Source organism: Podarcis pityusensis, assembly GCF_964106645.2.
Source record: "Podarcis pityusensis genome assembly, chromosome: 13".
NCBI lineage: Eukaryota > Metazoa > Chordata > Lepidosauria > Squamata > Lacertidae > Podarcis > Podarcis pityusensis.
Window position 1 is genome coordinate 27,825,419 of NC_138038.1, and position 17,119 is coordinate 27,842,537.

The 17,119-nt window shown below is 47.3% G+C and overlaps 1 protein-coding gene and 1 long non-coding RNA gene across 3 annotated transcripts; both read right to left on the reverse strand.

The window, feature by feature from the left end:
* Window positions 1-2,564: 2,564 nt before the first annotated feature.
* Window positions 2,565-5,110, reverse strand: LOC308461578. The gene is made up of 2 exons (XR_013978910.1): window positions 4,855-5,110; window positions 2,565-3,673 (listed from the first exon to the last, which is right to left on the reverse strand). It is a non-coding gene; the product is annotated as an uncharacterized lncRNA (long non-coding RNA).
* A 2,912-nt stretch (window positions 5,111-8,022) lies between these two features.
* Window positions 8,023-14,459, reverse strand: LOC308461523 (uncharacterized protein). 2 transcript variants are annotated; one of them, XM_080978519.1, is made up of 3 exons: window positions 13,997-14,459; window positions 13,220-13,347; window positions 8,023-12,414 (listed from the first exon to the last, which is right to left on the reverse strand). In XM_080978519.1, exons 2-3 carry the CDS (start codon window positions 13,317-13,319, stop codon window positions 11,576-11,578), a joined length of 939 nt encoding a protein of 312 aa, XP_080834645.1. In that variant the 5' UTR covers window positions 13,320-13,347; window positions 13,997-14,459; the 3' UTR covers window positions 8,023-11,575. The 2 variants fall into 2 exon arrangements, with proteins under 2 accessions (XP_080834645.1, XP_080834646.1); XM_080978520.1 differs by lacking the exon at window positions 13,997-14,459 and adding an exon at window positions 13,742-13,882.
* Window positions 14,460-17,119: the final 2,660 nt, after the last annotated feature.

The window sequence follows — 17,119 nt, forward strand, 5'->3', positions numbered from 1 at the left end:
GTCCCTTCTAAAACATTCCTATCTCACCATTCCTGAAAGTTAACTACAAATGTATCAGCATAAAGTACCGTACTTTTCCATGTATAAGACATGGGGTTTTTTTATTAAAAAATTATGTTCAAAATTGTGGGTCGTCTTATACATGGATACAATCTCCCCCCTTTTTGCTGCCCTGGGGAAAAAATTGTAAAAAAGTTTTTGTTCCCCTCCCAGGTCTTAATACAGGCTGACTGTAGTGCAACTGAATTATCAAAAGTCAACTGGGATGCTTTTATTCTTATTTTTAATATCCATCACTTCTTTACGTTTCCCTTTTTACAGCTGTGTCCTGGGTGGTTAGATGAGCTCAGATGGCTCCCAGTTTTGTCCCTTAGGACAGTGGTGTCCAAATTTTTTTCAAAGAGGGCCAGATTTGATGAAGTGAAGGGCCGTGAGGGCCAACCCAAGGGCCGGCCAAAGTCATTGACCTTTTTAGGATTGAAGTTGTTAACCTTTTTTCAGGATTTTACCCCAAAGTTATTGAGCTTCTGTTAGGATTGAAGATGTTGAACTTTTTTAAGGGTTGAAGTTGTTGAGGAAATAAACTGTCACGGGGGCCGAATTAAACGTGACAGGCAGGCTGGATTAGGCCCCCAAAACGGACTTTGGACATGCCTGTCTTAGGAGAAGGATCAACCCAGGTGATGATCTGCTAATCGTTCTCCAAACGTACAGATGGCAGCTCCACCCACCCACCCAAAGCAGTTAACCATATTTCTGGATATCTAAGCACCATGTTCAGTTGTTGTTATGTACTGAGTGAATAGGATCCAAAATGCAGCAGTCTGATTGGTCCTAGAACAATAGGATTCAGAATGCAGCAGTCTGATTGGTCCTAGAACAATGCAGCAGTATGATTGATCTGCAGGAGCCACCCAATCTGGCTCCAGATGGAAGTCAATCCACAACCTGATTGGCCTACAGGAGAATTCCGAAATTAGCCAATCACGTGCAGCCCATTGTGTAAATAATGTATATAAGCAGATACTTTGAGGGGACATTCATTCCTCCTCACCACCATGAGCTGAATAAAGAGCATGAAATCACGTTGCGACTCTGAGTATATTTCAGTTGTCTAGCTTGCCTGTAGATGTGGAACAACCCTGCTCACAGCAACTGCTGCAGCATCTGCTACAAGGGATCTGTGTTTCTTTTTTTCTGCTGCAGATTTCCTGGAGTGCAACAACTGCCTGCAGCGCCTCCTCCCAGCACAGTGTCACAGTGTGCAAAGTCGCAGCACCGAGAATTGTTTTTTGGTTATAGGTTGTTGTGTTATGTCCTGCACAACCCCAGATGCTCTCCTGATGAAGCTCAGAGGTGGGGAACTTGCGGCCCTTCAGATGTTCATAGACTGCAACTCCCATCAGCCACTGCTGCATGGCCGATGGTAGGGGCCGGATTTAGGTTTGATGAGGCCCTAAGCTACTGAAGCTAATGGGGCCCTTTATATGACCAGCTGTCCTTTGTCAACAGCAAATTGTCACTGTTTTTTCTGTTGAATATATGCTATATGGTAATTTATGGACCTAATAGGTATCTAAAGCCATTTGCACATGCAGAATGTAGGCACCCTATATATAGAAATGAGCAAACCAGTGATATTTTAGGGAGCGGGCTAGCAGGCGGGGCCCATTACTTACATCATGGGAGCCTACACAACACAAAACACTGTTGCTGTATGTAGGTTTTATTTTATTTTGTTTGTTTTTTATCTTATATTTTGGAAATGTACATCCAGTTTTTTCCCCTTTATATTTTTCTGGGCCCCCCAAGAGCATGGGGCCCTAGGCTATAGCTTGTTTAGCTTATACGTAAATCTGGCACTGCCGATGGTTGCCAAGGAGTTGGGAGTCCAGCATGGGCTTAGCCAGGGGGGCAGCTGCTTAACTAAAAGTAGAAACAATCAGAACATTCGAAGTTGAAATGCTCGCTGAGGTCACTTGGATGATGTTGTGGTGTATTCTAGTAATGCAACTGTAATGCAACTGGCAACCCAACCAAGTGATAAGCGTGGCTCCTGGGAACTCTGCAAAGAGCAGTTAAAAGATTCCAGGTTAAAAGAGCTAAACGTAGCAGACCTAGTAAAAGAGGTGCAAATCTTTCCCCCTGCCACAAAAAAAGCTCTGCTCACCTCCCTTGCTCAGCTATGCACCACTTGTGCCATACAGCAGTCATTCAGTATCTTGCAGAGAGTAAAGATAATGGCCAACAATGACAGGGGAGCGACTCAATGGGCTATGCTTACAGAGTGTGCACAGAAAAACTGATTTGGAAAAAAGGAGAAATTTGAAAAGTGCTGAAAAGTGCTTTTAATGCGGCAACCCAGTCAGATGCGCAGCATATTATTATTATTATTATTATTATTATTATTATTATTATTATGGCTTTCAGCAAATCCAAGGAAACTTGTTTTAGTTTGGATTTTTTAAAAAATAAGATGAAAAAAAGGCATGTTCTTTGTAATTTTGCAAAATATACCGGTACTTGAAAGGTACTCCCTGATGTTATTCTTTTCTTTAACGTCGTCTTTTTCAAATGACCAAAGATTCTGACGGATTTTTCTGAGCACTTGGGGTCAAAAGAAAGTAATTTAAAACCATGGCTGTTAAGACACTTCATTCCGAATCTGCTAGACAGAGCAAGACAGAAGACAATGACAGGTGGGTGTCCTGCCCCCCGCCCCCTATAACATAAACCCTGGCTATACCCATGGAGTCCAGCAACCGTTGCAAGGCCACAAGTTTCCCATTCCTGTTCTAGATTCTCCGAAGCCTAGAAAGATCCGAGCTCCCATTGCAGCCCATGCAGCTAAGCAGGAAGCTGTGCTTGAGGTCATCTCCAGGCCACTGCTGGGATCCAGAGCTAAAGGCGAACGAGGAATATCCTTTAATGCTGCCATAGTGTTCCAGCACCATATGTTCTAGTTGTGGTGCGCACGATGGTGGCGTCGGAGGAGCGCAGCGCCCTGGCTGCAAGGGAAAGGCTCCTCCTCTGCGCATGAGACAGATGCATGGAGACGCTGGTGGCGGGCAAGGTGGGAGCTGCGGCTGAAGCGTTTGTGGCACTGTGAGCAGGCGTAGGGGCGCTCGCCCGTGTGGGTGCGCTGGTGCTCCAGGAGCCGGGCGCTCTCGCAGAAACGCTTGCCACACTGGGCGCAAGCGTAGGGCTTCTGGCCGGTGTGGAGGCGCCGGTGCTGCGCCAGGTTGGAGCTCCAGGAGAAGCACTTCCCGCAGCAGTCGCAGGAGTAGGGGCGCTCCCCAGTGTGCATGCGCCGGTGCTGCCGCAGGTTCGACAGCTGCGTGAAGGCCTTGGGGCAGTCCGCGCACCGGTATGGCTTCTCCCCCGAGTGCATGCCCAGGTGGCGCATAAGGTGCGAGCTTTGGCCGAAACCTTTCCCGCACTCAGTACACATGTAGGGTTTCTGGCCCTCGCTGGAGGAGATGGGGGCAGGTTTGGTGGGAAGTGCTAGGACAAAGTCTCCCACAGCCAGTCTCCCGCGACTTAGTTCCAGGCCAGGCCTCTGGGGCTCCATCCCTCCAGGGATGTCTTCTCTCGACAATGTGCTTTTGGCGACACAGGTTTCCTGCTCACGTCCCCTCCTGGCATCTGCTGGGACAACGTCAGTGGATCTCAACTTCAAGAAAAAGTAACAAGACGTAAAATTAGATGCAGAGAAACATGGGAAGACTGGTTCACTTAAGTACATGAGAGCCCTGCTGGATCAGGCCCAAGGCCCATCTAGTCCACCATCCTGTTCTCATAGGGGCCAACCAGATGTGTGTAGGGAGCCCACATGCAGGAAATGAGAGCAACAGCACTCTCCACTCTTGCAGTGCCCAGCAAGTAGAATTCAGTGCCACACTGCCTCTTATCTCCCATTTTATTTTACTTTTTTCCCCTGAAATTGCTCCTCGGTGCACAATGACAGCAATACAGTCATACCTCGGGTTACAGACACTTTGAGTTGTGTGATTTCGGGTTGTGTACCACGCCGAACCCGGAAGTACCGGAACGGGTTACTTCTGGGTTTCAGCACTTGCGCATGCGCAGAAGCACCAAATCGCAACCTGCACGTGTGCAGATGCGCCACTGCAGGTTGCAAGCGCTGCAGGTTGTGAACGTGTTTCCTGCACGGATCACATTCGCAACCTGAGCATCCACTGTAATCTAATGCATTAATAAAAGCAAAATAAAAGCCATAAGAGCGCGCACACACACACACCCCTACCTTCAATAAAAACTAAAAGACAACTGCTAAACACCAAACACAGCTCCTTCAAAATGGCAGGGCAAGCAAGGAAGTCTTAACCTGATGTCCAAAAGACTGTAATATGCAAGTCGAGCCTCTAGGATGTTCCAAAACCAGGGAACTGTTTCAAAAAATGCCCCCTCCTTTGCACAAGCATAAAACACTTCAAGTGATGATTTATGTTGTGGGGTGGGGGTGGCCAGGACAGCCACTGGTCATCATCTTCTGGCTCTGTCTAGCAGATTCCGAACGAGATGTTTCAACAACCGTTGTTTCAAATCACTTTCTTTTGACCCCAAGTGCTTAGAAAGATCTCAAAATCTTTCTATAATTTCTGCTTTTAGTTCAGTATTTTTATTTATTGAATTGATGGGGGGGCTGCCCCCCCCTGGCTATGCCCATGCCCCCTACCCCTGCCACATCCTCCCTGAGAGTGCCCAAGCAGCCCCTCGCCCCCAGCCATCTGCAGAAGGGGACGTCTTCCCCTTCCCCGTGTGCCATCAATCCCTCCCTTGGCGCTCGCAGCGGGCACCGCTCTCCCCCAGCTTCGCCCAGTCCCTTCTGACCTCGCTGCTCAAAGCTGGGCTTCAGCTGGCGCCTCCTTGTTGCAGCAGCAGGGGGAGGCAGGGGGCAGCCCAACCTGCATCTTGCTGGGGGGGGGGGGGAAGGAGGACATTGGGGATGACGGCGGCCAGGGAAGCGGAGAAAGGAATTGGACCATCTGCAGCCCGGGGCTCAACAGAGGCAGCCGCTCTGGTCACAGGCAGGGATGGCGCCTGCATTGCTCCATGGTTTTAACCCCTGGTTTTCTCCCTAAGTAAGTCTAGGCATGCTATTGGAATTTTTTTTGGGGGGGGGGCGAAGGATTTTGAAAGAGGTGCTGCGCTTTAAGCAGCTCAACGACAGCCAGACATTCAACAGGTGTTGTGTGCCTTTCCTGCCCTCCCCCCTTTCCCTCCTGCCCCCAATCAGAGAATTGTAGACTTGAAGGAACCCCAAGGATCATCTAGTCCAACCCCCGGCAATGTAGGAATTTCAGCTAAAGCATCCATGACAGATGGCCATCCAACCTCTGCTTAAAAGCCTACAAGGAAGGAAAGTCTACTACCACCTCCAGAGGGAGACTGTTCCGCTGTTGACCAGCTTACTGTCAGAAAGTTTTTCCGTATGTTTAGTCAAAATCTCCTTCCTTGTAACTTGAAGTCGCTGGTTCGAGTCCTACCCTTCAGAGGAGGAGAAAATGAGCTTATTCACTCTTCCATGTGACAGCCCTTGAGATATTTAAAGATGGATGCCCTATCTCCTCTTTTCCAGGCTAAACATACCCATTCATCATAAGGCTTGGTTTGCATATTGGTTTCCCATATTAATGAAGTATGAGAGCTGTGCTGAATATATGTCAGGCAGGCAGGAACCCTACTAGGGCATAAAAACAAAGGCACTATTTATTTAGTAAATAAATAGCCACTATTTATTTAGCCACTATTTATTTAGTAAATAAACACAGCATCCGTGTACGCACCATACATTTAAAACACACCACCCTCAAAGAATCACAGAATGGTAAGGTTGGAAGGGACAGCAAACGTCTTTTAGTCCAACCCCCTGCAATGCAGGAATCTTTTTGCCCAACATGGTACTCGAACCCACAACCCTGAGATAAAGTCTCATGCTCTACAGACTGAGCTGTCCTGGAAGCTGTACCGTAGGTTTTTTTTAATTATTTAAGGGCGATGGGAATTGTAGCTTCTGTAGAGGGGGTAAACCATGGTTTTCATTACTTTTTTCCTCTGGGCAGGATGTGTTTTTAATGGGCTTGAAATGTATGACTTGTATGCAGCCACACACACACAACAGATAGCTCTGTTGGAGGGTATGAGAACAGAATTATATCACAAACCATTCATCTGTCAGAGGAATGCAAATATATTTGCAAGGATTCCATTTTTAAAAGACAAGCTTTTTTAAAAAAAGAACATCTCTTTCCTTTCTTCTAATTTAGATTGGTTAGTTCATGGGTAGGCAAATTAAGTCCCGGGGGCCAGATCCGGCCCAATCACCTTCTAAATCTGGCCCGTGAATCAGCGTTTTTACATGAGTAGTATGTGTCCTTTTATTTAAAATGCATCTCTGAGTTATTTGTGGGGCATAGGAATTTGTTATTTTTCCCCCCAAAAAATCTAGTCCGGTCCCCCACAAGGTCTGAGGGACAGTGGACCGACCGGCCCCCTCCTGAAAATGTTTGTTGGCCCCTGAAAATAGTCTCTTCCCCACCCCAAGTGGTGGAGCTTCAGATTCTACCTGTGTGACTCATCCTGGGTTACCCACCCAAAACTCTCCCCGCCTGGGGATAGCTTTCTCCAGGATCAACATTACCCTTGCTGCTTAAGCAAACCTGGACCTCCAGCTGCTTTTCCTACACGGAGTGTTTAATGGAGAGAGAAGGGGCAACTAACTTGCAGTCCAATGCTATATATGCCCACTGAGCAGTAGGCCCAAGTTCAATAAGACTTCTTCTTAGCCGAGTATAGAATTGCAGCCTTAGGAAAGTAGTTTATTTAAGGAAGTTACTTACTAATTATAAGTGGGTAAAATATCTGAGCTTAAAATAACTGTTCTTATTCAGTTTGTGCATTTCTAAATGCTAACAAGTCATAGGCCCTAAACAACACACAGGCATTTATTATATGGCTATAGAGTGAAAGAAATTGCTGGTCGTTATGAGGAAATCACAGGTTTTCCATTAATCTCCTGGGAGCCTTCTTCCTGGTAAGTGAGGAAGATTGGCTTCTCCCATGTCCACAGTCCTGGATTCAAATTGTCAGCCCACATTATTCTCCAACCTGCCGCTGCTTATAAACTGCAACTATTTTCCCTGCAACTTGTATCATGCAAACTGCAGTTCTGAAACCACCTCTGGTATTGCGTTCTGCTAACAACCTAGAGCCAAGATAGCACCTAGCCTTAGCTTTGCTGATGGCTTTCTTAATTGTCATCACCCTTCCCTTTGCCCTCTTATAATGGCCCATCCCTTCAATTTCTTGAACACCGAAAAACTGGTTTGGCCTGTATTTTGATGCTGCTAAATTCTACTGTCTGGCACCCAGGAATTACAATGAAAGGAAATCTCACTGTCACACATAAACCTGCCCGTCTCCATTAGCAGAAGCAGGAAGTGGCTGTTAACTTTTGAAACAAAGGAGCTAATGAGAAGTACCAATCTTTTGAGTGGCGTGAATTACAAGATATTCCCTGTGGAAAGATGGGAGTATGAAGAATAACTTGTACAAAGCCCTAGCCCCTTTTCTTTTTTTAAAAAAGGAGAGCCTCCATGAATAATTTTGCCTTCCTTTTATCTTTTTTTTTTTAAAAAATGAGAGCCTCCACGAAGAAGTTTGCCTTCCGTTTATCTTGAACATGTTTATTACAGTCAGTGGGCTTGTCCACATTTCCTATAAAGCCTGGGCCTGAGTGGTTTTCTGCTTGCCCCATGCTTTCTAGGAATGAGTCCAAGTGCTTTTGTCCTTGCCCCACCACGTTCCCCTGGAAAACCCGTGGTTTAGCGCTAAATCGGAACCAATGGCAATATGCAGAAAACCCAACTGCTGCTTGTTCCGATTCAGAGCTAAACTGCGGGTTTTCCCTGGGGGCGGAGGAAGTGTGGCAGGACCCTGTGTTAAGTAAAGCAAGACCACCAGCTGATGGGTTAAAAATAACCACACAAAACACTCCTGCAAAATTCTCCGAACTTTTAATATGCCTTGAATGAAGCCATGGAGATTACAGGGTGAGATGTTAGTGAGAGATTTGTGGGTAAAGAAATATAAACGACTGTTGATAATAAGGGGAAGCTACAGATGGAAAGGAAGAGCACCTAAAACGGCTAAAATTCCTGTTAGTTGAAGTGTTTTGACTATCAAACAACATCCAGACAATTAGAAATGAAACAAAAATGGGTGTTCTCCTTAGTGCTGTCGCTCTGCTTGCCCCAATCCAGGGACAGAGGCACCAACATGCTGACCCCCACAGAATGAAGGGAGATGATCTGGGCTTTCCAGATCTAGGCCAGAGATTGTGTATGAACTGAAGAGGAGCTCTGCTAGATCCACCCAAAGTCCCATCATAGTCCAGCATCCTGATCTCAGTGCCCAGCCAGATACCTATGAGAAACCGAGTGCAACAGCCTTGCGATTTTCTGCAAGTGGTGTTCAGAGGCCTAATACCTCCAACAGCGTCCCTTTAAAAGCTAAGGAGAGTTGGATCAAACCAAAGACCGATCTAGTCAGGAGTCTTCTTTCAAGCAGCGCTGGCCAGATGCTTCAGGAAAGACCACAAGCACAAAGGCAAGAGCATCTCCCCGCTGTCATCTCCCAGAGACTGGTACTCATGAGGCATGCATGCTGCTTTGGAACATGGATGTTCAAGGCATCCACTGATAGGCTGTTCCTCCATGTATTTGTCCAATCCCCCTTGAGAGTCCGTGGCAACTGGCATCATGCAACAATGAATTCTGTATGTTAAATGTGAAAGTTATTATTTAAGTCCTGTGTTTCTTCTGCTTTGCATCTTCTACCAATCAGTTTCACCGGATGACCTCAGGTCCTAATGCTGCCAAAAGAGAAATAAAAACCTATCTGCCCACTTTATTTACACCATGCATAATCTTGTAAATATCTACCGGGCCCGCTCTCTTAGTCTGCTGTAGCATCTTTCCTGTTCTGAAATCTCCCCCATATGAGAGCAGCAACTTGCAAATGATCTCAGAGCCCTCAAACTTCCTATTTCCTTCAGGACGTTCTTGGTGAATCACTAAGATCTCCTGGGGTTACTGGGCAAATTTCCTTCTCTCTTCCCTCCTCCTTCAATACTTCATCCTGTAAATAGTCTACTTTCCTGGCTCACCACCAAATTGTGATCCAGAGTTTCTTCGCTGTTCCTGCTGAATCTCCCACATGGACGTGATACAGTGGTACCTCGGGTTAAGTACTTAATTTGTTCCGGAGGTCCGTTCTTAACTTGAAACTGTTCTTAACCTGAAGCACCACTTTAGCTAATGGGGCCTCCCGCTGCTGCTGCGCCGCCGCTGCACGATTTCTGTTCTCATCCTGAAGCAAAGTTCTTAACCTGAAGTACTATTTCTGGGTTAGCGGAGTCTGTAACCTGAAGCGTATGTAACCTGAAGCTTATGTAACCCGAGGTACCACTGTACGTACTTCCTTTTCTATCTATCTCTGTTCCTTCCAAATTGATGCTGCTCCTGTGGCTGCTCCCCCAACCTTTGACCCTAGATGTTGCTGAACTCCATCTCCCATCAGTCCTAGCAACAATGACCAATAGCCAGGGATGATGGGAATTGTAGTATGGAGGGCTGAACGTTCCCTGCACCTACTTTATATAGAATGCCAAGGAGGAACAGCACATCCCACACAGCTGTGAGGCTCCGTGGAGACAAGGTTCAGTTGCAGCCAGCCTTCACCAGCCATCTTTCTTTCCTGACAGAGCTACATGTGCGATTCCATTCTGTGTATCTGCTAAGGACGCCCTCTGTCTACCCCACTGTTCTCTCCCACTTTCTGCTGGAGTAAAAATAGCATTGCAGTTGCTGAATTGGCTGCAGAAGTTGAAAGAGACTCTGGCAAAGGGACCAAAGGAGTGATGGGATGGGAGGTGATGGTTCTGGCAGTGGTGCAGTCTGGTCATTTTAGCCTTTGGGCTTAATGGTCTCTTGGGAACTCCTCTCTTTAGATATTATAAGGGTAACCAAATGTTCTTCAGATGTTCCTGGACTCCAACTCCCATCAGCCTCAGCCAGCACAGTCAATGGCCAGGAATGATGGGAGTTGCTGTCCAACATCTGGAGGCCACCGCATGGGCTGTCCCATGTGACTCAAAACTGTGGGAGGAACATCAGAAGTGCCATGCTAGGTCAGACCAAAGGCCTTAATCCCCCACTGTGTTTTCACATAGGAAGCCCATAAGCAAGAAATGAGCACAGCAGCACTCTCCTCATTTGAGATTCCCAAAAGTTGGTATGCAGAGGCAGACTGCAATCCTGGAGGTAGCACACAGCCATCATGGTCAAGAAACCACTGTCTGCCCTCTCCTCCATTAATTTGTTTAATCCCCTTTTAAACCACCAAGTGGGCAGCCATCTATACTTCTTCTAGCAAGCCAGCTCTTCTGCTCTATCTGCTGAGTAAAGCTAAGGACTCCTGCCCCGCTAACACCACTGGCTTTAGGACTTTTAAAAGGACAGAGCAGGGCTCTGTACACACTGTATATTTAAAGCACCTGACCTATCCCCCCAAAATCGTGGGAACTGTAGTTTAAGGGTCCTGGAAATTGTAGTTCTGTGAGGGCTAAAGTACAGTTTCCAGGATTCTTCGGCGGAAGCCGTGTGCTTCAAACATATTATGTGTACACAGCCTGGATCTCTACGTTGCAACCAGGCAGCCTTGCTGTGCTGGGATATTCTGTTCTTATTCTCATTACTGTCTTTTTAAAACACACAAACACACACAGGAAATGTGTGCTCTGGTTCTAGCTCTGGACCGCAGGGAAGACACACCTTTCATCAACATCCCATTTGTGGCTGATTATGCTCTATGCCGCTCCCCAGCCAAAGCCCCCTAAGAAAGCTCACAACTGTACAACGTATAAAACCACCACCAATCACTGTATATAAACCATTGAAAACAACAAGCTAGAAAGGAGCAACTAAGCAAAAGAAAACGTTTACAAAAATGGCAGAGCGTTGCTGTGGAGAAGAGAAGTCTACCCAACTCCCTTAACCTCCTCCTTTCCTTTTAAATTGTTACTGGAACATTTTCACACTTGAGGACCGCTCGGGGGAGAAAACCGATCTAAGTTGGCATTGGCGATGTCACGGGAAATATCCGGTTAGTGTCTGTGACAGTTGACACAAATTGCATTTCAGACAGCCCTCCAAACTGCTAGCTTGGGAAAGAAAGCCACGTTCCCCGTACGTAACACTGTGTTGTGGTTTGAAAGAAATATCACTCAAAGCGGAAGTGCTTTTTGGAAGGAACATGTTGGGATCTCATGAATGGCCCTAACTCGACTGTGGCGGGAGGGTGGCACCCCTGAAGTACCTTTCGCATTAACAGTGCCCCCCAGCCCCCCACAAGTCTCCAACGAAGCTCATAAAATGCGGGGTGCCAGCCAACTCTCCCCTCCTTCTATCTGTCTGCAGCCACAGTCTCTTCACTGAGCAAAGTGTCGGGCAAGAAAGGCTGGTGGTTTGCGACCCAAAGCTTGGTTCCCTCTTCAAGGCGGGCACTTGTAAGGTCTCACGAGGACCATGTGGGTTTTCTGGTGTGTGCTGAGGCCGGACCTTTGCCGGAAACTCTTCCCACATTCCGTGCAGTGATAGGGTTTCTCCCCTGTGTGGATTCTCTGGTGGATGGTGAGGTGGGAGCTGACGCTGAAGGTCTTCCCGCACTCGTCGCATTTGTAAGGCCGCTCCCCGGTGTGGATCCGCTGGTGAAGGATGAGGGTGGAGCTCTGGCTGAACCTTTTCCCGCACGCTTGGCATTCGTACGGCTTCTCCCCCGTGTGGACCCTCTGGTGCTTGGTCAGGTGAGAGCTCACAGAGAAGCACTTCCCGCAATCCACGCATTTGTAAGGCTTCTCTCCGGTGTGGATGCGACGGTGGAGAACAAGGGTGGAGCTCTGGCTGAACCTCTTCCCGCATTCGTTGCACTCGTAAGGCTTCTCGCCCGTGTGGATCCTCCGGTGGATGGTGAGGTGGGAGCTCACGCCAAAGCTTTTCCCGCAATCGGAGCACGGGTAGAACTTATCGGCAGGATGGGGGGCTCTCTGGGGCTGGGCGACACTGTGCCGAGTTTGGGCAAGGCTCTCCCCACACTGGACACACAGGCTTGGGCCGGGCCCCATATAGACCCGGGGCGGGAGACTGGGGTTGCCTTTCGGCAATGGAGGAGGAAGAGGCGGCTTGGCCCATCCTTTCCCTGGATCCTCGCTTTGCTGCCCAGCCTGGTTCTGGCCTGGGTAAAGGGAGCCTTCAGGGCGTCCTGGAACCTGCTTCTGTGTCGGCGCAGCCTCTGCACCTCCAGGCTGGGGATTTGGGTTCATGGTTCCTCCATCTATCAAAGGAAAGAGAGTGAAGCAAGCATGGGAATATTTCCACCCCCTTTTTGCTTTGTTTCAACATTTTATATCTGAATGGTTACCTTACCTTGTTGGTTTGATCATTTGCTGTTTTAAGTGGTGTTACCAACTTGAGATATTTGGACGGATGGATGGGATGCAGGAGTCAAAATAACTAGATAAAACCCATTTGCTGGTGCCGCAGCTTAAAAGCATCGTTCCATACAATAGGTGAATTAGACCAACCCAGACCCAAGAGGTAGTGCTGGCTGACACTAATATTAGCTTCTAATTCCTGACATTCCATAGCTAACCAGCAGAATTCTATGGGAATTCCACCAGAGTTATTGGGTTTGGCCTCCACAACTATCAAACGCTCCAAATATTTCTGTGATGTGGGACTGCTGACTATACAGGGACAGGAAATTTTCTCATAACTTTCTATCTTCTCTCCATCTACCTCAAGATGGAGTAATCCTAATCTTCTGAGGCTTTTCTGTGAGCTTACTAAAGAAGTGTCCTGACATATTTTCATTGGAGAGAGTTTTGCTGGCTTAGCAACATGCAGCCTTCTAGATTTCAAAGAAACTCTCCTGGCCTGATCAAGAGTTCCCTGTAATTCAAAAGGCTGCATATTCTTAAACCAGCAGAAGTCAATGTCAATGTCGCCATACGTTTTTGGACCTCTGGGATCTCAGGTTTGCAATAGCCATCTTTACTACTTAAAGCTGATTTTATTTGAATTAATTTTTAATATAAAAAAGAAGCAAAAAAGAAATAAATAAAAAGAAAAGTCCTTACCTAGTGAGAGTAGAGTCCCATAATTGTCCTGCACAATGTCCCTGTAGACAGGTCTCTGGCATGGGTCCAGAAGGGCCCACTGAATCTCAGCAAAATACATCAGTCACTTCTGCAGAAGGCTGTGGCCTCTGAAAAAATAAGTTTCCCCTGCTCAGAATCCATCACCAACCCTGCGGCTTTGGGCCTGTAACGTGGCCTTTGCTGGACAGCATTTGCCCCCCTGATCTCAAAGCTACAGGATTCCTGCGGCCCTCCTCTCTCTCTCTCCCCTGCAATATCAATCCTGCGGCGCCTCCCGTCTCCCTGGCAAGGCTGGTGCACTTTTAACAACTTTGGGCGACGTGCAGAAATTCAACAGGTGAAGAAGACTTTCCTGGGCCGATTTCTGCACGGCGTGCACAGTTCTTAAGAGGCAGTCGAGTCCTGCCAGGAAGGCGACGGCGGCGGGTGGAGGAGGACGAGGAGGAGGCAAGCTTTCCTACTTCCTCTACCAACCCAGCCCAAGGTCTACGTCATTCTCACGTCTTGAAAGCTCTCTTCTTGTTTATATACGCGTGGGGAAGATCCGGGTGTGCGCCCCCCCACACCTTGTTTGCGGGGGGGGGGGGCGGCTCGTACGGAGAGCAGAGGCGCTGATGGAACGGCGGTGCGTTGGCTCCCCGCTGTTTGTGATAGGCTCCCCCTCCCCTCCCCGCCCCCCCTTTTTAATGAGGAAGTTGCCTGGCTACGTTGCTGGACTTTTGGCTGGCTGCCCAAACCCCAGTCGGCGGGAGTTACCTGGAAGTCTCTGGCTTCAGGATCGGGTCCCTGAGAAGCTGCAGAGTTCGCGATCTCTCCTTTAAATGATAATATTAAAAAGGGTGGGGGGGGGAGAGAGAAAAGAAAGAAGTGGGGGCGGGGGAGAGAAAAGCAACCGAGGCTGATAAAGGTCCCTCTCTCCCTTGAGGATGCGGCTGGAGAACGAGGAGATTTCTTAAAACTGGAGGCTCCCGCAGCCCCGTCGGGGTGGCGCCGGGTCTGGGGCTGCTGCTGCCGCTGCTACGCAAGCAGGAGGAGGAGAAGCAGCAACAACAAGGCTCTCCGGCGCTGACCTGGGAAGTTCAGCCCCCAAAATCGTCAGCGGGAACAGCAGCAGCAGCGAGAGAGAAAATGAGAACAGTCGCCTCTTTCTCTGCCTCTCCTTTTTTTGACAATGGCCAGAGCCCTCTAGCGGCATCGCTTCTGTTTTGCAACGCGGAGCAGCCGCCCCAAACAAGAGGCCGGCGCGGAGCCCCCCTTGCCAAGCGCCGCGGCGGGGGCCTAGGACCGAAGCGGAGCCCGGCCGACGCGCAGCGCAGACGGGGGCGCTGGGCGAAGCCGAGGCGGTTTTCCAAGGGCTGAGCGGGATGCAGTGGGAGGGAGGGCCGATTCCAGCGGGACCTTCCAGGTTCACAGAGGGGACATGTCACTGAGTACAAAATACCTGTGCCTGGACAACGACGAGCGAGCTTCCTGGCCCTCCGGATGCACGTGCCTCTGGGGAGCAGGATGCTGCACTAGTTAGACGGGCCTCTAGTCTAACTGGCAGTGCATACATTTAATAAATAAAATAAGTAATAAATAATCCAGGCTACAACGTCATTAGGCCAGAGGGGCATTGTGCACCCAAGACTGGCATGGCATCAGAAGAAGAGAATCCCACTAGCATCTTCTTCAGGGCAGTACCCCCCTAATAATAATAAAAATAAGGTATTCCATATTTAACTTCACTCCTATACAGTGGTACCTCTGGTTAAGAACTTAATTTGTTCAGGAGGTCCGTTCTTAACTTGAAACTGTTCTTAACCTGAGGCACCACTTTAGCTAATGGGGCCTCACGCTGCTGCCACACAATTTCTGTTCTCATCCTGAGGTAAAGTTCTTAACCCAAGGTACTATTTCTGGGTTAGCGGAGTCTGTAACCTGAAGCGTCTGTAACTTGAGGTACCACTGTATATCCCTGCCCTGCAGCTGCGCTATCCAGGCAGGCACCCCGCAGGTGCATTTAATGCTTTTTAAAATTTTTATTTATTAAATTTATGTACCACCCTTTATCCGAAGATCGCAAAGTGATTCACAGCATATTTTTTTTAAAATGAGAACACAAAATATATAGCATAGCAACAAACCAGAACCTCCGTCTAGTTTAAAAGGCAAGGTATTTTTAATTAGCCAAAGGCCTGTGAAAAGAGGAATGTTTTTGCCTAGTGCCTAAAGATATGTAATGAAGGCACCAGGCGAGCCTCATGTTGCTGCCCTCCACGGAGGAGGCATACAAAGAAGGGCCTCAGAGGATGACCTCAGGGTCTGGGTAGGTTCATACGAAGAGAGGCAGTCCTCGGGGTATTGCGATCCTGGGCTGTTTAAGGCTTTATAGGTCAAAACCAACACTTTGAATCTGCCTGGAAATTGACTGGCAGTCAGTACAGTTGTGCCAGGATTGGCATCATATGTTCAAAGCATCTTGTCCCAGAGAGCAACCTGGCCTCTAAATTCTGCACCGGCTAAAGTTTCTGAACTGTCTTCAGAGGCAGCCCTGTGTATAAGGCATTGCAGTAATCTTAACACTGAGGTCCAGGACATCCACTGCCACACCTGCAGATGTAAAGAAGCAGAACATATTGAAGGCTCCATGGAGCCCAAGAGCACATGCCAAGCATCACCATCTGGAAATGATCATCCAAGTAGGACCTGAACCACCGAAAAGTAGTGCCTCCCACCCCAACTTGGGCTTGATATCAGAAGCTAATGAGAGGTTGAGGAGAATTAAAAGGGACACATTTCCCCTGTCTCTCTCCCAACAGAGGTCATCAATACAGGGTGACCAAGGCACTTTCTGTGTCCAAATCAGGCCTAAACTCTGATTGGAATGGATCTAGAAAATCAGTGGGTAGATCTGGTCTAGCACTTAATTTCAATGTGTTGGCTTTGTCCTAGAAATGTGGCTTAGGACCCGTGTTTGCAGAACGCTCTCACCAAGGAACTTTGCCTGGTGCCATCATTATATATTTTCACATGCCAGGCCAAAACCTTCCTTTTTAACCAGGCCTCTGGCTTTTAACTAGGTGGGATGTTTTAATGGATACCCCCATCACTTTAATGTATGCATGCATGTAATGTTTTTTGTAAGTCATTTTGAGCTTTGAATTGCCATGGCAACTAATAAATGTATTTTGTTACATTATGCGTTTTCATTTTGTATTTTTATGCTGTAAACTGCCCTGTGGCCTTTGAATGAAAGATGGTATATAAATTTAATAATAATAATAATAATAATAATAATAATAATAAACTAGGCTTTCAGTGATGCAGCTCCAGCCTTTGGGATGTTACCAGCTGAAATTAGACAAGTGTCTACTACCCTAGTACCTTGATGTTTAGGCAGCTTTTTGTTAAGTGAAATTAACTATGCAATTAAAATTATAAAATTAACTATACACTTGTATACTATACACTTGGCTTGATTGCATTTAGTTTCTAGATTCTGTATTTTGTCTCATTCTACATCATTTCTGTAGCTTTGGTTGCAAAATAGTTTACACTGACAGCAGGCAGACACCAACGTTGTGTTCTTTCTGGCATCTGCTTAAAACATTTTTGTTTAGGCAAGTCTATCCAGACATGTAGATGTTGATGTGTTTTAATGGGTTTTTCTTTCTTTCTTTTTGCTGACCACTAGTTTTAATGCTTTCTAATCACTTGTTTTAAACTGTTCTTATTGATAATTTTAATATTTCTTGTAAGCCGCCTAGAGATTTTGTTACAATCAAGCCATATATAAAATTTGTTGAATCAATCAGTCCACAAGTAAACACAACAAATTGTTGCCCTTTCCTGACACCCCTGAGGGTCAAATGACACACTGTGTTTAATGTGGTTCTA

Excerpts from the sequence above, each read along its gene's own strand:
- LOC308461523 (XM_080978519.1), bottom strand. The coding sequence starts at position 13,319 with ATGTATTTTGCTGAGATTCAGTGGGCCCTTCTGGACCCATGCCAGAGA. Across the intron at positions 12,415-13,219 it reads TGGGACTCTACTCTCACTAG|ATGGAGGAACCATGAACCCA; the intron begins GTAAGGACTTTT and ends TTCCTTTGATAG.